The 17,954-nt window shown below is 35.9% G+C and overlaps 3 protein-coding genes across 4 annotated transcripts in view; 1 reads left to right on the top strand and 2 right to left on the bottom strand.

Annotated features, from left to right (window-relative positions):
• Positions 1-17,954, top strand: part of LOC149782494 (ubiquinone biosynthesis protein COQ9, mitochondrial-like) — a 69,291-nt gene that overhangs the window by 23,314 nt on the left and 28,023 nt on the right. Inside the window, exons 3-4 of the mRNA XM_089933917.1 lie at positions 7,704-7,843; positions 17,085-17,235. Coding sequence (XP_089790043.1) covers positions 7,704-7,843; positions 17,085-17,235 — 291 coding nt within the window. The remainder of the gene's footprint in view (positions 1-7,703; positions 7,844-17,084; positions 17,236-17,954) is intronic.
• Positions 1-17,954, bottom strand: part of LOC149782496 (uncharacterized) — a 110,333-nt gene that overhangs the window by 23,144 nt on the left and 69,235 nt on the right. Inside the window, exons 6-7 of one of the 2 annotated variants that reach the window (XM_089933915.1) lie at positions 14,785-14,893; positions 14,021-14,103 (exon numbers count right to left, since the gene is read on the bottom strand). In XM_089933915.1, coding sequence (XP_089790041.1) covers positions 14,021-14,103; positions 14,785-14,893 — 192 coding nt within the window. Of the gene's footprint in view, positions 1-14,005; positions 14,104-14,784; positions 14,894-17,954 lie in introns of both variants that reach the window. The other variant, XM_089933914.1, reaches the window with a different exon arrangement.
• Positions 514-3,252, bottom strand: LOC149782497 (uncharacterized). Its single transcript, XM_089934885.1, has 4 exons — positions 2,681-3,252; positions 2,393-2,478; positions 1,963-2,111; positions 514-1,809 (listed from the first exon to the last, which is right to left on the bottom strand). The coding sequence occupies exons 1-4, from the start codon at positions 2,781-2,783 to the stop codon at positions 1,626-1,628; spliced, it is 522 nt and encodes a 173-aa protein (XP_089791011.1). The 5' UTR covers positions 2,784-3,252; the 3' UTR covers positions 514-1,625.

Here is a 17,954-nt window from a genome sequence, read left to right on the forward strand (position 1 = left end):
ACGGCAGTATTTTTATTTTCGCTGTTACACAAACTAATGAAAACCACTTTTACCGTTTGTAGGAAATTGGCATATCGCCACTTATCAATCATGCTGTTCGTTTACCCAATCAGCGAGCGTAAATTAGACACAACTTAAAAGAGGGCTTTGTAATTATAACAGTCAATATCAAGCTCGTATATATGGAGTTAGGTTTATTCCTTTCGCGAAACATAAAAATTACGATGATTAAAGACTTGTAGTCGCCCGCAAAATAGCTTTTTTTTTAAAATGTTGAACTTTACTCATTTTTTTCAAGCTCAGGTTAATTGGCTTTTTATCTCCTGCCATTTATTGGCATTGTTACTTTGAATTTTGTAAAACTAGCTATAAATTGGGTCCTAATTACTCGACTGAACTGCTGACAGAAACAATCCAAATTAATGTATTTCATTTCTATGGCCCGATCATTATACATTACATCTTTTCAAAGCTGTGCACAGAATAGCCCGACATATCGCGAGCAAGGAAAACATTGGGGTGGGGGGCGAGGAATGTTAATTGTAATTAACAATGAAGAGATATAAAAATGGTTTCAGAGATTTATATTTTTGAAATATGAAGCATGTATTTGCATTTTTAAATCAACACGCATCACTAATCAAAATTACATCTCATGACAAGGTATAGGTGTCAAATTATGATGTGCAAAAGTATACTTCTGAACAGTAACTATCTATGATTTTATTTATTTTTTAAATGCATGTAAGTAAAACATCAGCTACTACTATACGAAACTGAAATACAAATATACATATTATCTCTACTGAAGTATGTTTGCAACATATGGACAACGCAAAAGGCACGTGTATATAAAATATGTCCAGTTTTGGAAAGCAATACTCCGTCCAGCTTTACTGTTGCTATGTCTAACACGGGCCATACAATTTGGCACAGCATTTAAGCAAGGTGTTCGTGCTGATTTGGTGGTTTCCATACTTCTCCCATAACTTGACAAGGCGACCCTGAACTTTTGTTGTCTGTTTCTTTTGATGCCGTCTTATCTTCCCCTCTTGCAATAGACGAACTACAGATCCAATTTCTCTGGCTTCCTTTTAAAGTAAAGTTATGAGGAGATAGAAAGGCAAATTTCCCTTTCTTGCTCTCCTGTTCATACGATTATGCCACCCTTCCACATCATTATTGGTTCGGATGCTTCTGTCATAATCTGACCAGGAGTCAACAGTCCATATGTCATTGTGAATCCAGGTGTCTTCCACATATCGTAGGAATGACTGCACATTCACTGCCTCTGGATCAATTCTTCGTTGTAATTCTGCAAATGACAAAACTATATCCAGCACTAGATATTAATTTCCTTTTTCCTCGAGTGGATCCTGTGGCTACTACTTCAAAGGTTTTACGATCCACAGAATCCACTGGCACTTTTCCATAAACAGTTTAATTCCTAACTGACCTAAAGAAAGGAGAAAAATCGTGATTATCAAAAAACAAATATTTTACATGAACAAAAAATATGCATCAGTAAAATAACACATGTTTACAAGATACCTAACAAGATTGAGTAAAAGATGATCATTCTCTGATTAGAAGATAGACTCTATAATGATTTATGTACATCAATATTACTGAAATAAATTGTTGCAATTTTCTGTGCTTTCTTGTCCGCTTCGATTTTTAACTTCTTCTTCTTCTGGTGTCAAAGATCTGTGTGGGCGCTCAACGTCAAATGAAGAGATATCGGCTGCAAGTGTTGATGCAGCATCATTGTTGACCATAAACTCGTTCACTTGTTGACTTCTATCCAGCCTGTAATTAGAAATATGTCTGAACTTGTCAGAAAATGTTGAAAACATACAAGCAAATATATAGAAAACCAAGTTTAACTATACGAATATGGTATTTACACATAAAGACATATGCAAGCACCCATACGATTCTAATAAATAAAATAACATTCACCTTGTCGAAATATCATCTTTATTGATAGAAATCGACGTCGAATTTCTTGTGCTCTCCATCTGCTCCCGTGCTGTACCGGTATACATTTCAAATCTGTCTGATGTATTTGGTGTGCCGCTTAAGTCCATTTCGACATCGTAGCCATCTGCCTGTAAACAGTATTAATATTAAAACATTATAAAAGTGCACATAAGAACGCTTACTAGAATGGAATGTCGTGTAGCCCAAGAAAAACAACGAAATATTTGATACAAGAAAAATTATTTTTACTAATCTTCCAGCATTTGTGATATGGAGAAAGTAGGCAGCGATCCACGTTTTGTTCGCAATTTGTATTTAACCATAGCTTAAGTACATCGAATGCGAATGGGAACCAGCTACTGTAGCATGTCTTTATTCTTAAAATATTTTGTTTGTAATGAAATCTTACCTCAGGTTTAGAACTGCACAGGTCGCACACAAACTGAAAAGATATCTTTTTACGTCTAAGGAGACCATACTTGTAGCTTGATAAACCTGTAAATAGAAACCATTTCTTAGTATCATTTAGTTAATTCTATCGACGTCTTATGATAATATTTATTTTGAAAGACATTGGATATACTGAAACAAGAACAATAACATGCGAGAAAAGGTCAGTAGATACATAAAATTATTATAAAAAATGTAATTGAATGATCGTAATGTGATGTAGAAATAAATAAATAAATGAACTTACCAGTATTTCCACATGCTCTGTGTTGCCATAGGCCGCAAATATCGCAATCTATGGCTTGCTGACGACGGGTAACTGGTTTTCTGCAGTAAATGCATGAAGACATTGTTCGATCTATTGATTTACATGATATTAAAACAACTAGTACCAAGAAAAGGAAAGACTGCAATTTATAGAGCCACTGATAAAATTCGATGCAAACACGTGCACGAGCTTCTATACCAAACGATCTGTCGGACAATGCACTTGAAGAATCATAATTTTTATCCTAAAACTCAGATTTTGATATACTAAGATCAAACGTTTATTTATATGTCATTGTTTTTGTTATTAGTGAACGCCATAACATCTGTGCTAAATTGTAATTTCCTTTTCATAAAAGCTTACACGACTTACTCAAAACCCTGGCTGCAGCTTAAATACCTTGATACCACATTTAGTAGATCATTTAAATATGAAGATCAAAGAAGTTACCTGGCTGTAATTAAGTCCTATTAACACTTGCTGGGAGCAATAGTGAACGCCAGAACATTTTTTCTTTATGGCACCAGACAGATGTACCCCTACTTATAAAAAATAAAGTTGTTTTATATGTGTATGTTTTCCCCAAAGGTATGTCGTTTGTTTACTTTATAAAAGATTTTTGAACAAAAAATTTCAAAATTTTGTCGGGGTATTTATGTATTTCCCTAGTGTAATCTATAGGGTTGTTCATCCTAGTCCGGTTTTTGTCACCTTACTCGAAATCCCTCCACATAATTTCAAGTTGACCTTGGCTAGAGGAAGGGACAGCCACTAAATCAAATTATCCATGTTTTATTATTATATTTTCTTATTAGATACAATCCATCCAATGATAATTTGTCATTGTTTTATTATTTTAAATTTAATTTGGGATTTTTATTTTAAATTTAATTTGGAATTTGGGCGAATAAACGGTGTATTATATTTAAACAACAAATAAACCATATTGTTTTGTATGATTGATGTGTGTCGTTTCTCGCATTACCATTATACTGAGACAGGCTGTACTCGAGTGAGGGTTCACACTTTATTTAATTGTACTTCTCCCGACTGGAGCAGGCCGTCTCTTTAACCATTTAGAATAATGCCAAAGAAATCAGATCACAAGGGACACTTAATTATATTTTTGATCATTTTAAAGTAAATTGAAGAACGTGGTGTAATGCTAATGAATTTCTATAAATGTCCGATATTTCCATTAATGTGGGGCAAAATGTCCTGGGCCGAAACGTCCATGTACCATGTGGGGCGAAATGTCCATTGAAGTGGGCCGAAATGTCCATTGAAGTGGGGCAAAATGTCTTGGGCCGAAACGTCCAGGTACCAGTGGATGGAGTGGTCAGAGTGGATGGAGTTATTGTCATGGTATTTTTCATGAATTCTTGTCCAAATTCACGACTTTTTATCCCTATTTTCACTAATTGTGAGCCTGGAAGGTTGGCAGCTATGGTATTGTAGAGAATATAAAATCACTGATTAGTCGCTTTGCCAGTTATATGATATTAAATATAATAATTGAATATCAGATCTTAGCTGGTGAAATCTTACACTCATATATATTGAAGTGATACATAAATACTCCAGGCATTGATTGGGTACATTTAATCCAAATAAGACTGAATCCAACCTGATGTCATAAAATTTGAAATAATAACCAAATACATGAATGAAACAAAGTTAACATACCAGAGGGTTATTCAGCAGAAATATTTTGGCATTATACTTTGGTGAAGGCTTAGCTAATGAAGCCACTTGGCATCCACATATTAAATATATTGTGAAAAAATGCTCAGGTCACTTATTTTATCAATTTTTATATTGCAGTGACCACAATTCAATTGTATAGGAGAAAGAACTCCCCAAAAAATGTTGATTTATAGCGGTTACATTCAGAGATGCATCTCCTGCACAACTATGTGATAAAACAAAGTTAAAAACCCAATTACTCTCACCATTACAAGAATAAATTGATACATTTTAAAGTTTATAAGAGACTAACTCAGTATCTTGAAGAAGTGATATGACCTTTAGGTCATGAAAATGAAATCTATTGCAGTCAGCAAATGTCATTAAACCTTAAGTGTGTAGAATAACATTATTCACCTTTTGTTTTTGCCCTCAGATTCAGGCATGGAATTTATTACAGGTAGAAGTTATAAATATTTCTTCATTACATAATTTCAAAGCCTACCTGTACTGAGTAAGAGAAATCACTACAAACTAGTATTATATTAGTGATTGAATGTGCATGCTAGGCTAAGAACAAAAAGTGTAGTACAGTGTGACCCTGCTATAGTGCGCTCTGTTATAACGCGAATTCAGATATAACGCGGTCGTGGCATGGCTCCCAAAATTTTATATACATGTATTTTTCTTGTACACAAAAAAAAAAACTCTTAAAAAGTTTGAAAAAAATCCCTGTAAAAAGCTGCTTATCATTTTGGGGAAGAGATCGCGTATGAATAATACACGATGATTGTGGTTTGGCTCCTGAAATTTTATATGTATTTTTCTTTCTTCTTAAAAGTAAGAACAAGAAAAACACATAAAAGGTTTATTCTGGGATCGCGTAGGTCTTCGCCAATGTCGCAAACTTGGATCGTTTTTCCTTATTGGCTGCAAAACATACCATGTGGCTTTTTTATTTGTTGGCGACATTTTTGGCTGTTTAAACTTTTATGTACAACCATTGGTTTGGAGTGCAGAAATTCAGAGGCCCCATGAAAGGAAGCCACAAACTGGATACAAAATGCACTGAAATTTATCTATTGTTACATAAACAAATTCTTTGTCCATACTGACAAACCATCTAAACAGTGCATTGTTATATCATAATCCGCTTATCCTGACATCTAGCTTGAGTTCTGTATGTTGTGAAATATCTGCCTTTTTGTTGTTGACATTTCTGGTAACGGAGATCAACCGGACGAGGCATTGTCTCGTAATCTATCTTTCATCATATTTTCGACCGCTCGCTAGTAATTAATATATTTACAAAGACTGACATTTGTATGTGGATGGAAGTAAAATTCCTCTTCGTTTCACTCAGAATTATATCCTTCAGAACACTCACGTTTTCTGTAATAATCCCTGTCATCAGAACACCTGCATCTCTATTGTCCATTGACCCTTTGTTAATTTTCAGACATATGCTTGGAAGGCAGCATCTTGCTGCTACCACAAATGTAAAAAAAAAAAATTAAAAAATTACTTATTGGTTTATTCATTAGGCATGGAGGGATAGCAACTAGAATAGTCTAAACGACGGCCAATTCCTTTATAAAAATGTACCCAGATGATGAAATAGTTTGCTGAAATTTCAAAGGAAACAGATTACCTTTGAAGCACCGACTGTTATGAAAACATACTCAGCAAATGGAAAAATACATCTCAGTCATGTAATACAATTATTTGATGTTGCCGCCACAATAAGAAATGGGCATTCGTATGGTTCTCCAAAGCTGTCCTTTAGCGGTGACTAGCGCATGCAGTCTTCATCAAAGAAAGCCGACTTCAATCTTTCAATAACAGCAAAGAACTTTTCTTCAAAGGAAGTCAGTACCAAACTTAAATAAAAGTGATGGAATCTGATGGATTTTGCATTTTCCAACATGACTGGAACATGTTAACTGTGCTGTGAAAGTTTCCTTTTTGTAGGGAAAAAGTCTATGCTTACGAATGCTACCAACGGCGGCTTAAAAGGCAAACTAACTTTTACCAACTTGGAACGTACTTTAAAGTAAATGTGTTTCGTCATTCGTTACGTGATTGTGCTATGTTTTTCCACAGAATTCAGACCAATATGACCTGTTATAAAATTAATGAATATTTCAAAGCTGTGTGTGTGCATATTTTCAATGGAATCACTTGTATTGTGGATTCAATGTATATGATGAGGTTCACAGGTGAGTACACGGTGTTGATACTTTATTCATGCTATACATTAAACATTTATATATAAACAGGATTCATGTATATGTATCAATTTATGGTTCTCTAAATAAAGTAAACTATTTTATTATGTCTTCTCTGTTTTCACTACAGGTGTATTTCTCATTTAATATGCATCAGTTTAAGTTGGTAACTGTGCCAATGAAGCACGTATTTTACCGCCCACATTTATTATCCACCCCACCCCACCCAATTTTTTAGGGTATACATTTTCTTCAGCTGACTTGGTTGCATATAACACGGTTCGGTCTATAACGTGGTCGGGTTTTATGGCTCCCAACTACCATGTTATAGCGGGGTTATGCTGTACATACTAATCTGTCCTAATGATCACTATACTTAGTGGTCACCTGTTCACAATGGCCATTTTTATTTCACCCTGGCATATTTCTTATATAAATGTTACAGCAGCGGAATGAAAGTCACCTTTTGTGCCAGTGTGACAGGTATAGTTGGATATCTTCATTTATTTGCCTGTGAATTTAAGCTATATATAAAAAAATGTCTTGAGTTTGAGAAGAGATATAAGATATGTCCCTTGTCATTATGGTCAGGGGTCATCCAGTATTTAGATCTTGTCTATAAAGGTAGGTGAAGATTTTGGTTCTTAGGTCACAAAAAATAGTCATAAATTGCTTCTTTTGAATTCCTCAAGCTTTCTGCTGAATCACCCAAATCATCTGTACTTGCATTTGACAAATTTTCTGAAGCAAATGTGGTTTAATTTAAACTGTAAGCATGTATAGTATTCATACCACACATGCTCGCTTATAAGTGATGCCCAACTGTAAACAACATTGACCCTGATCTGTTGTTGCATAATGCACTGGCATATCAACTAACAAACTGTATAGACCCAAATCTGTCAGTACGTTATGCAATTGCAAATCTGGCTCTGTGGAGTTTGTAATTTGACTCCACTTAAAAGCAAGATTTTACAGCATATGTTTTTGATTGAGTTCATTACTAACTTTTTTTTTACACAATAGTTTTGTAGTGTGTGGAAGAATGTGTCAAAATTTAGTGTCACCTTGGATCAATTGTTATTCAGTTTCAGTCAGCCACCACCTCAGACAGTACAAGCTGATGATGAAAGAGAGGACACTGAATACCAAACTAAACAGAGGATTCTGAAGGCAGCTCTGCCATTTATTCATACATATGGCTGGACAAAACATGCAATAGCCAAAGGTAAGCATTAGATCTTAGATCTTTGTCTTGAATTAATATTTTGTGTATTTGATTTTCAGTACAATAAACATTATCCACAAACCCAATTTGTTATTAAATGTAACAAGAGAAGCAAATAAAACCATGTTCACCCAGGTAAATGAAAGTCAGGAAATTTTCATTTTTCAGGAAAGGATGGGAAAAGTCAGAGAATTTTATGACATGTCAGGGAAAGCTGAAATTATTAGTCCAAAGAGACGGAGAATTTCAATAGGATGAGGATGTGTTTTGTAATTTGTTCTTGAATCAGTGCAAAATGTTTTCAATAACTGCAGTAGATTTTTGGTTGCTTGCACCTAATTCAAAGTCAGGTATTCTTACAAAACAGAGAAACATATAGCTGTGTATCATCATGATGACCAACACAGAATTTTCAACTACAGTGTGACGCCGCTATAACACGGTAGTTGGGAGCCATAAAACCCGACTGCGTAATATACCGAACCATATTATATGCAACCAGGTCAGTTAGCTGAAGAAAATGTACCCTCCCCCCACCACAAAAAAAGTATGTGTGTGTGTGGGGTGTGGGTAATAAATGCGGGCGGTAAAATACATGCTTTGTCGGCACAGTTACCATCTTGAATTGATGCATATTAAATGAAAAATACACCTGTAGTGAAAACAGAGAAGACATAATATAATAGTTTACTTTATTTAGAGAACCATGAATTGGTACATATACGTGAATCCTGTTTATATATAAATGTCTAATGTATAGCATGAAAAGTATCAACACTGTGTACTGACCTGCGAACCTCATCATATACATTGAATCCACAATATAAGTGATTCCATCGAAAATATGAACACATAGCTTTAAAATATTCATTAATTTTGTAGCAGGTCATATTGGTCTGAATTCAGTCGATAAACATAGCACAATCACGTAACGAATGACGAATCACATTTACTTTAACGTACTTTCCAAGTCAGTAAAAGTTAGTTTGCGTTTTAAGCCGCCGAAAGTTTTTCCCTACAAAAAGTAAACTTTCACAGCACAGTTAACGTATTCCAGTCACGTTGGAAAATGCAAAAATCCATCAGATACCATCACTTTTATTTAAGTTTGGTACTGACTTCCTTTGAAGAAAAGTTCTTTGCTGTTATTGAAAGATTGAAGTTGGCTTTCTTTGATGAAGGGTGCATGCGCTATTGAAGTCGCCGCTAAAGGACAGCTTTGGAGAACCAAACGAATGCCCATTTCTTATTGTGGCGGCAACATCAAATAATTGTATTGCATTATTGAGACTGGTATTTTTTCCATTTGCTGAGTACTTTTTCATAACAGTCGGTGCTTCAAAGGTAATCTGTTTCCTTTGAAATTTCAGCAAACTATTTCATCTGGGTACATTTTTTATAAAGGAATTGGCCGTCATTTAGACTATTCTCATTACTGTCCCTCCATGCCTACTGAATAAACCAATAAGTAATGTGTATTTTTTTATTTTTTTTAACTTTTGTGGTAGCAGCATGATGCTGCCTTCCACGCATGTGTCTGAAAATTAACAAAGGGTCAATGGACAATAGAGACACAGGTGTTCTGATGACAGGGATTATTACAGAAAACGTGAGCGTTCTGAAGGATATAATTCTGAGTGAAATGAAGAGGAATTTTACTTACCATCCACATACAAATGTCAGTCTTTGTAAATATATTAATTACTAGCGAGCGGCCGAAAATCCGATGAAAGATAGATTACGAGACAATGCCTCGTCTGGTTGATCTCCATTACCAGAAATGTCAACAACAAAAAAACAGATATTTCACAACATACAGAACTCATCCTAGATGTCATGATAAGCGGATTATATAACAATGCACTGTTTAGATGGATTGTCAGTATGGACAGAGGATTTGTTTATGTAACAATAGATAAATTTCAGTGCATTTTATATCCAGTTTGTGGCTTCCTTTCATGGGGCCTCTGAATTTCTGCACTCCAAACCAATGGTTGTATATAAAAGTTTAAACAGCCAACAATGTTGCCAACAAATAAAAAAAGCCACATGGTAGTTTTGCAGCCAATAAGGAAAATCGATCCAAGTTTGCGACATTGGTGAAGACCTACACGATCCCAGAATAAACTTTTTATGCGTTTATTCTTCTTACTTTAAAGAAGAAAAAAAATATACTTTTTGTGTACGAGAAAAATACATATAAAATTTCAGGAGCCAAGCCACGATTGCCTTGCATTAATCATACGCGATCTCTTCCCCAAAATGATAAGCAACTTTTTTACGGTTTTTTTCATACTTCTTAAGAATTTTTTTTGTGCACAAGAAAATAAATGTATATGAAATTTCGGGAGCCACGCCACGACCGCGTAATGTTTGAATTCGCATTATAACAGAACATGCTATAGCGGGGTTTACACTGTAATTAGGTTTTCTTTGTTGTATTTTCACGAAATGTGTCTCATATTAGTTCTTTATTTCAACTGGATGGGTGATACTAGTATATTTTTTTTCTTTTGTAGTAATCTTTTTAAATACATGTATACTTGGCTTGATTCTTGCATAGTTCATATTGCAAAAATAGTTTTACTCGATGAAAAGGCAGCTTAGCTTTAAGAAAATTATGTTGTAAGTTTTTGAACCTTATATTATTGACAAGATTCTGCTTAATTTATATGCACTTTGTTTACATTCTGTATCTGACTGATCTTGTTTTAGGAATTTAAATGCATTATCTCAATATGGGACAAGATGGCCGCTATCGCTTAACCGGCTTGAAGCAGCTGTTCCGTTTTTTAGTGCCGTTTTCATAATATTTGTGCTTGTTGCCTGTTTTCATCTTCGTTATTGTGTTCATTATGTATTGGCTGTTAAATTTTTATGTGTTTCTATGAGATATATCTTGTTTTCGAAACAAGAACAATTAGACTTTTTCTCAGCTGTCTTGCTCCACTGTTTTTTAACAAAGCACCATCACGTGATACTCGCCAGTCAACCCGTTTATGCTACAATAGACCCTCATTAATTACTTTAAATGATCACTCCTTGACTCTCCACACTACATTGTGCTCTAGACTAAACGAACTGAGACTACATTCATCATTACCTAAATGTAAACAGAAGCAAAAAAAGAGACGTTGTTTCAAAGCTGGCCAGTGTAGAACAGGAAGAAGAATCCCAGTTATCTCCCTTATTTTGGCACAACCATTTTAAAACAATTTGACCGTTAATTTAGATAACCTAATTCAAATCCCTATTAATTCGTCAACCTTTGTGTCAACTATCCAAGAAATACCTCTGCGCATTGCATTATTCAATGCCCAATCAGTAGGACCACCGGAAAAGCGCACAAAAATAGTTAATTTTATCAACGACCAGAATGTTGACATATTTTTCCTGACAGAAACGTGGCTAAAAACATCAGGCGATGAGCCCAAGTGTGCGGATCTAACACCCACTGGTTACTCCATCAAGTCATTCCCCTATAATTCTCGCGGAGGTGGAATTGCTGTCATCACAAAGAACTCCATGATAAAAGTTAACATCTTAACTACACCACAACATTTGAACTAGTCCAAACCACACTCACACTGGAGCAAGGTCAGTCCATTTTTTCTGCCTGTACCGTCCTCCTCCTAGTAGAAAATACAAGCTGGCTGACTCTCTCTTTTTGGAGCAGTTTCCGAATCTCCTGGACTGTGTAACATCGATAGATGGCAACCTGATTATTCTTGGAGATTTCAACTTTCACTTTGACTGTCCCGGAAACTCAAATACATCAAAACTCATAGATTCCATTAATGTTTTCAACCTCAAACAGTTACCCAACCCACCCATAAACATGGTCACATTTTAGACTGGATTCTTCATAGATCTGATGATAACATTCTACGGTCCTCCCTGGTATCCCATGACCTTGCATCAGATCACCTCTGCATTATATGCCATCTTGACATATCAGTCTCTAATCCTCCACCTTTATCTGCTACTAAGAGAAACCTCCATATGATAAATAGAACCAAACTAATGCACGACATCCAAGCTAACCTAACAACTTGCTTACCTCCTACCGCAGAACAATTCGATATCTGTCTGCGTTCATTGATTGACAAACATGCCCCAGCTACCAAGTGCAGAGTATCAGTTCAAAAGTGTTCTCTGTGGTATAGCAGTGTTAGGGACCAGCTTCGCACTGCTAAAAGAGACTGCTGTAAAGCTGAGAGGCTCTGGGTTTCCACCAGACTCACTATTCATAAGCAAATCTATGAAGTCGCTAAGAAGAATGTCACAGATATAGTCCATGCAGCGAAATCAGCCCACTACACTACTGAGATCATGGAAAGTTCCAGCTGCAAAGAGCTCTTCGACATTACTAACAAGCTAATCTCAAGGAACAAATCAACACCATTTCCAACTACCTTCTCTCCAGTTGACCTTCCGGACATGTTTGCAAATTTCTTCCGTGACAATTTCAATTGACTCATCGTCACCATACAGTTGGGATACAGAATTTGAGCGGCAACCATTAGCAGCATTTGAACCTATCTATATGGATTTCATACGTACAATCATGATGAAGAGTGCACCAAAGTCAAGTGAACTTGATCCAATTCCAACATCACTGCTGCTTGAGTGCTTAGATCCAGTATTGCCTTCGCTAACTGATGTTATTAATACCTCTCTCTCATTCGGGGAATTCCCATCATTTTTGAAAACTGCCATTGTAAAGCCTGTGCTGAAGAAACCAACACTAGACCATAATGATTTAAAGAACTACCGCCCAGTTTCTAATCTCCCGTTCATATCAAAAATCTTAGAAAAGGTTGTTCTATCCCAGCTTGTATGTCATCTAAATTCAAACAGTCTTTTTAGCAATGTACAATCTGCATATCACCCTTGCCACAGTACTGAAACTACTCTTCTAAAAGTAGTTAATGACATTCTCTCTGCGTTGGATAGCGGAAAGATTACAGTCCTCACCCTCCTTGATTTGTTTGCAGCATTTGACACAATAGATCATGATATATTACTTCACCGTCTCTAACATGTATTTGGCATTCATGATACAGCCTTACTGTGCCAGTGTGGTTCAAGTCCTACTTGTCAACAGGACACAAATTGTATCTGCAAATGGAATACACTCCAGCCCAGTTGATCTATGTTGTGGTGTTCCACAGGGGTCTGTTCTTGGAGCTGTTTTCTTCATTCTGTACACTCAGTCGCTCTCAAGTGTCATAGATCATCCAGTGTCTCACCAATTGTACACTGATGACACCTAAATATACAAATCTAGCCACCCAACTGAAGTTGATGCTACCATCCAAGGTGTAGAGAGGTGCATTTCTGATGTGAAATCATGGATGACATGTAACAAGCTGCAGATGAATGATGATAAAACTGAGCCAATTCTAATCACAACACAAAGACTTTCTCATTTACATCCTTTACCTCAAACAATAAATATCAGCAACACCAACATTAATTTCACACAATCAGGATGAAACCATGGTGTTACTCTGGACAGTACTCTCACATTGCACCAACATGTCATGAACATATGGGGACCCCGAGTGGCCGAGTGGTGTAAAGCGCTGTCCATTACGGATCAGTGCCATCTCACCTCTGTCTGCATGGGTTCGAGTCTCGGATTCAGCCAATGTGGGTATGTGAGAAAGCTTGCCAGTAGCTTCTTGTGGGTTGGTGGTTCTTTCCGGGGTTTTCCTGGGTTCTTCCTCCTCCATTAATTCTGGCCGCCATGTATAGCCTATTGTGTGCTGAAAAATGGCGCTAAACCCTACAACAACAACAACAACATGAACATATGCAAGGCTGCATATCTTGAGCTGAGGCGCATCAGCTCAGTTCACAAATACCTTTCAGCTGATGCCACTAAAAGACTTGGGTATTCATTAGTACTTTCAAGACTGGACTATTGTAACTCAATTCTGTCTGGTTCATTTCAATATCTACTACACAAAGTTCAAAACACAGCTGCTCGGATCATACTTAGAGTACCACAATCAGAGCACACCTGCCCGCTGCTCTTTACCCTACACTGGCTATCCATTCAATCCAGAATCAAACACAAAATTTGTTCTCTGTGCTACGTTTCACTGTCGGAGTCTAGTCCAACATACCTATCCAACCTCACTCATGTGTACACACCAGCAAGATACTTACGCTCCTCTTCTGACAATCGTATACTCATTATTCCACTATGAAAACAAATTCGTATGGACAGCGTTCTTTTGCATACCAGGGCCCTGCAATGTGGAATGAATTGCCCACTGAACTTAGACACAAAGACACAGTGATCACATTCAAGAGGGCTCTCAAAACTCACTTATTTTGACTGCAAGAACAAACTTAAAGACCTAATAATGTTTCCTACCTGAAATATTCTCAGCATGTTTTTCATTTTTTAATGTTTTTCTAATTTCATGGTGTTTGTTTTTGTAATTATATTATTATATGTTTTTTATCTTATAGGTGTCGTCTAATGTTGTAAAGTGCTTAGAGCTTCTAAAGATTAGGTGCTATACAAAGTCCTCATTATTATTATTATTATTATTAATACAGTCCATCTTTATGAATGCTTGTTCAATGCAGATAATGTTAATTTGATTTACTATAAATGTAGTTACATAATTAAAAACTAATTTCATCATCGTTTTGTTACACTGCAAAATCATTAGCATTATAAATATATAAATGTATGTGTGCTGGAATCATACTTGTCATCACCATATGGTGTGCCATAGGGTAGCTGCTTAACAGTGAGCATAGCAAACTTAAACAATGTACATCAAGTCATACTTGTATGAAATTAATAGGAAAATAATTTATTTTTCTGATAAGTTGTGATTATTATAATCATTATGTATTTATTCTGCCGATAGACGAGATGCAACTATAGCATTGGTAAAATTTGACCTGGTACTCACCATTTGCTTTTCTTGTCACATGAAAACACAAATCTTGCAACCTGCACATCAGTGACATCAGAGGTCCAATAGTCACGTGATATCAACAATAAACCCATTTCCAATGTTGCTGTACAAAATATAAAAATTTTAAATTTAAGTCATTTGCTGTTTGTAAAAAAATGAAAGTGACACATAATTCTCAATATATTAGTCTGAGAACAATGACCAGAAACCTGTCACTGTCGCAGCAACTTGGAGAAAGTCATATTCATCAAGAAAAGAACATGTGTCAGTGATAGTTTTGTTGTATCATTTGACTACAGCATTGAAATGTGAACTCTGCTTAATGAATCTTGCTTTATCAGAAACCTTTGAGTTTCATTGGATTATGGTAAGTATAAACAAAATATGAAAGTTTAAACACTGATTCTTGTAATATGCATTTATATATACTATGCCTTATTCATCAAACAAAAGAAGTTTAATTTGCATACTTGGAGCAGTCACTGCTGATATGCTGTAGTGAACACTGAAGGCAAGGTGAAACCACTGCTTGGTTAAGAAACACCTTGCTACTGGCTGTGGAAGATACGTGACCGATGATTACATGACATTTATATTGGATATTTGATGGGGGGAAATTAGAATGGCTGTTGTGACGAGGTGACCACTGAACTCAGGTGACTATTAGGACAGGTTTGACTGTACTTCTTAAAAAGGTTTGTACAGTATCATCCAGGTCTTTGATAAGTTGAATTATGAATGAGGTCTATGTATATATAGTGAAACTCCTCTAAACAAAATCTTTAGTGTACCAGAATCCGCTCAGGACCAGATTCTTTTTTTTAATATCATTTCTTTTCCAATAGACTGAAACCCCTCAAATCCAAATAGTGAAACAAATTTTGACAATCTTATGCTTAAAACCCCCCATAAAAGCAAAACCCAATTCAAACTTGGAAATATATTTGTATTTTAGCTGCTAAATTCATGACACAAACTAGAACATTAATTACATTTAGCAAATACTGTAGCAGGCTGATCTATGAGACAATGACCCAGAAAATGTCTCAGTGGCATGCAAGGTTAAAAAATGCTCGACATGTGCACCAACACAGATTAAGCTGACAGTAGGTAACTCTGAAATCATTGCATCGTACAAAAGAGCCAGCTTTTAAGGTGAATTATTAAGAACTAAATGCTTGTAGGTAAGCCACATTAGTTAAAGAAAGATGTAAGAAAAAAACATTGTTCCAAGCCTTATTCAGGTCAGGCTCTTGAACTGTACATTTTAAGAAATATATGGAATATTTTTACATTGTGGAGTATCATTCATAATTCTAATGGACTTAAAGTAAAATTATAAAAGTACCTATCTCATTTCTCATATTTTTCTTGTGACAAGGACTGTATTTCTATGTGTAAGAACTGTATTTATTCATTTGACAGGATGTGATTTTCAAACAATTCATTAAATACATGTATTGAAAAAGTTTTTTATTTGAAGTACTGTTATACAGACCAACACTGATGTTCTCATAATTTAATTTTAAATCTCTCTCATCTCTCAATTTACAAAATTGCATTGAAATTATTTTTTTTTTTACATCTGCAAACCTCAGTAAACCTAAAACTTTTGAAAAACCAAGAACTTTCTTGGGGGACAAAGGGTTTTTGGTTTAGAGGGGTTTCACTGTATATTATTCCTTTATCTTTCAAAAGGGAGTCCGGAGTGGCCTAGTGGTCAAAATGCTCACTGTTATGGATCACTGCCATCTCACCTCTGTCTGTGTGGGTTTGAGTCTCTGGCTCAGCCAATGTGAGTACATGTGAAAGCTTGCCAGTAGCTTCTCATGGGTCAGTGGTTCTTTCCAGGGTTTTCCGGGTTCTTCCTGCACCATTTATACTGGCTGCCATGTATAGCCTATCTTGTGCTGAAAAATGGCATAAACCCTATTACAACAACAAAAGTATCTTTCAAAAGAGTTCTTATTTGAAAATAGTAAAACATGTAACAAAAGAAAAAATATGGTATATTGGTTTAGGGATAATGTACTTTGTAGTCCTAACACTAACCTATTGATGCTGAGTGCCAAGCGAGGCAGCTGTTAGTACCATTTTTGTAAGTCTTTGGTATGACTCTGCCAGGGATTGAACCCACGACCTCCTGCATCCGAGGTTGTTAGAAATGAAAATCTCATTGATATTATGTTGCCCAAGCAGTCTTGACTTGACAAGGTTCAACACTGCCTAACCTATCAAGTGTGTTACATTTGCAGATGTTTATAAAATAACACTAATTGTGTTTCTTTGTGTAGGTGCTGAGGCTGAGGGCATGCCTGGTGTGGCCCATGGCCTGTTCCAGCGGGGTGGGGTGGAACTTGTATTCTGCTTCTATCGAGATTGTAACCAGAGGCTGGTAGAGCAAATGTCTGCTAGAGTCAGACAGCAGCAGGAACAGAAAGACAGGTCTAGAACTTGATAGAAATCTCTAATCTTAAGCTCAATGTATTTGATAAGTGCATTGTCAGTGATGAGTCCATTCCGAATGATAACATCATTCCCAATGAAATGTCAATTCTTAAAGATAAGCCCATTCTCAGTGATAAGCTTATTCCTAATGATAAATCCATTCTTGATAATGAGCCCATTCTCATTGATAAGCCGATTCCTAATGATGAATCCATTCTTGATAATGAGCCCATTCTAACTGATAAGCACATTCGCAATGAAAAGCCCATTTGTAATGATAAGCCCATTCTCAACAGTAAAGAAATGCCCTTTCTTAATGAATTACTCATTCTCAATGATAAACCTTCTCTCAACAATAAGCCCATTTTCTTTGAAATGCCCATTTTTAATGAATAGCTCATTCTCAGTGAAAAGCCCATTCTAAATAATAAGCCCATTCTCAAAGATAAGCCATTCCAAGTATTAAGAAAATTCTCCAAGAACAACCCCATTCCTAATAATAAGCATATTTTTATTGTCCATTCTCAATAATTAGCCCATTCCTCATTTTTAAAATGAAGTTTAATTTTGCAAAGTATATTAATAGAAGGTTCTTTTCTTATGCTCAGGAGAACCACTTGTCCTCACATCCTGACCAGATAAAATTGGCTTTGCTAAGGAAGACTAGTACTTGTTCATCCCTGGCCAAGTAGTTGCAGTTTCGCACCCTGAGAATA

The sequence above is a fragment of the Sinohyriopsis cumingii genome, chromosome 15 (assembly GCF_028554795.1).
Source record: "Sinohyriopsis cumingii isolate HCF-2022 chromosome 15, ASM2855479v2, whole genome shotgun sequence".
Taxonomy (NCBI): Eukaryota; Metazoa; Mollusca; class Bivalvia; order Unionida; family Unionidae; genus Sinohyriopsis; species Sinohyriopsis cumingii.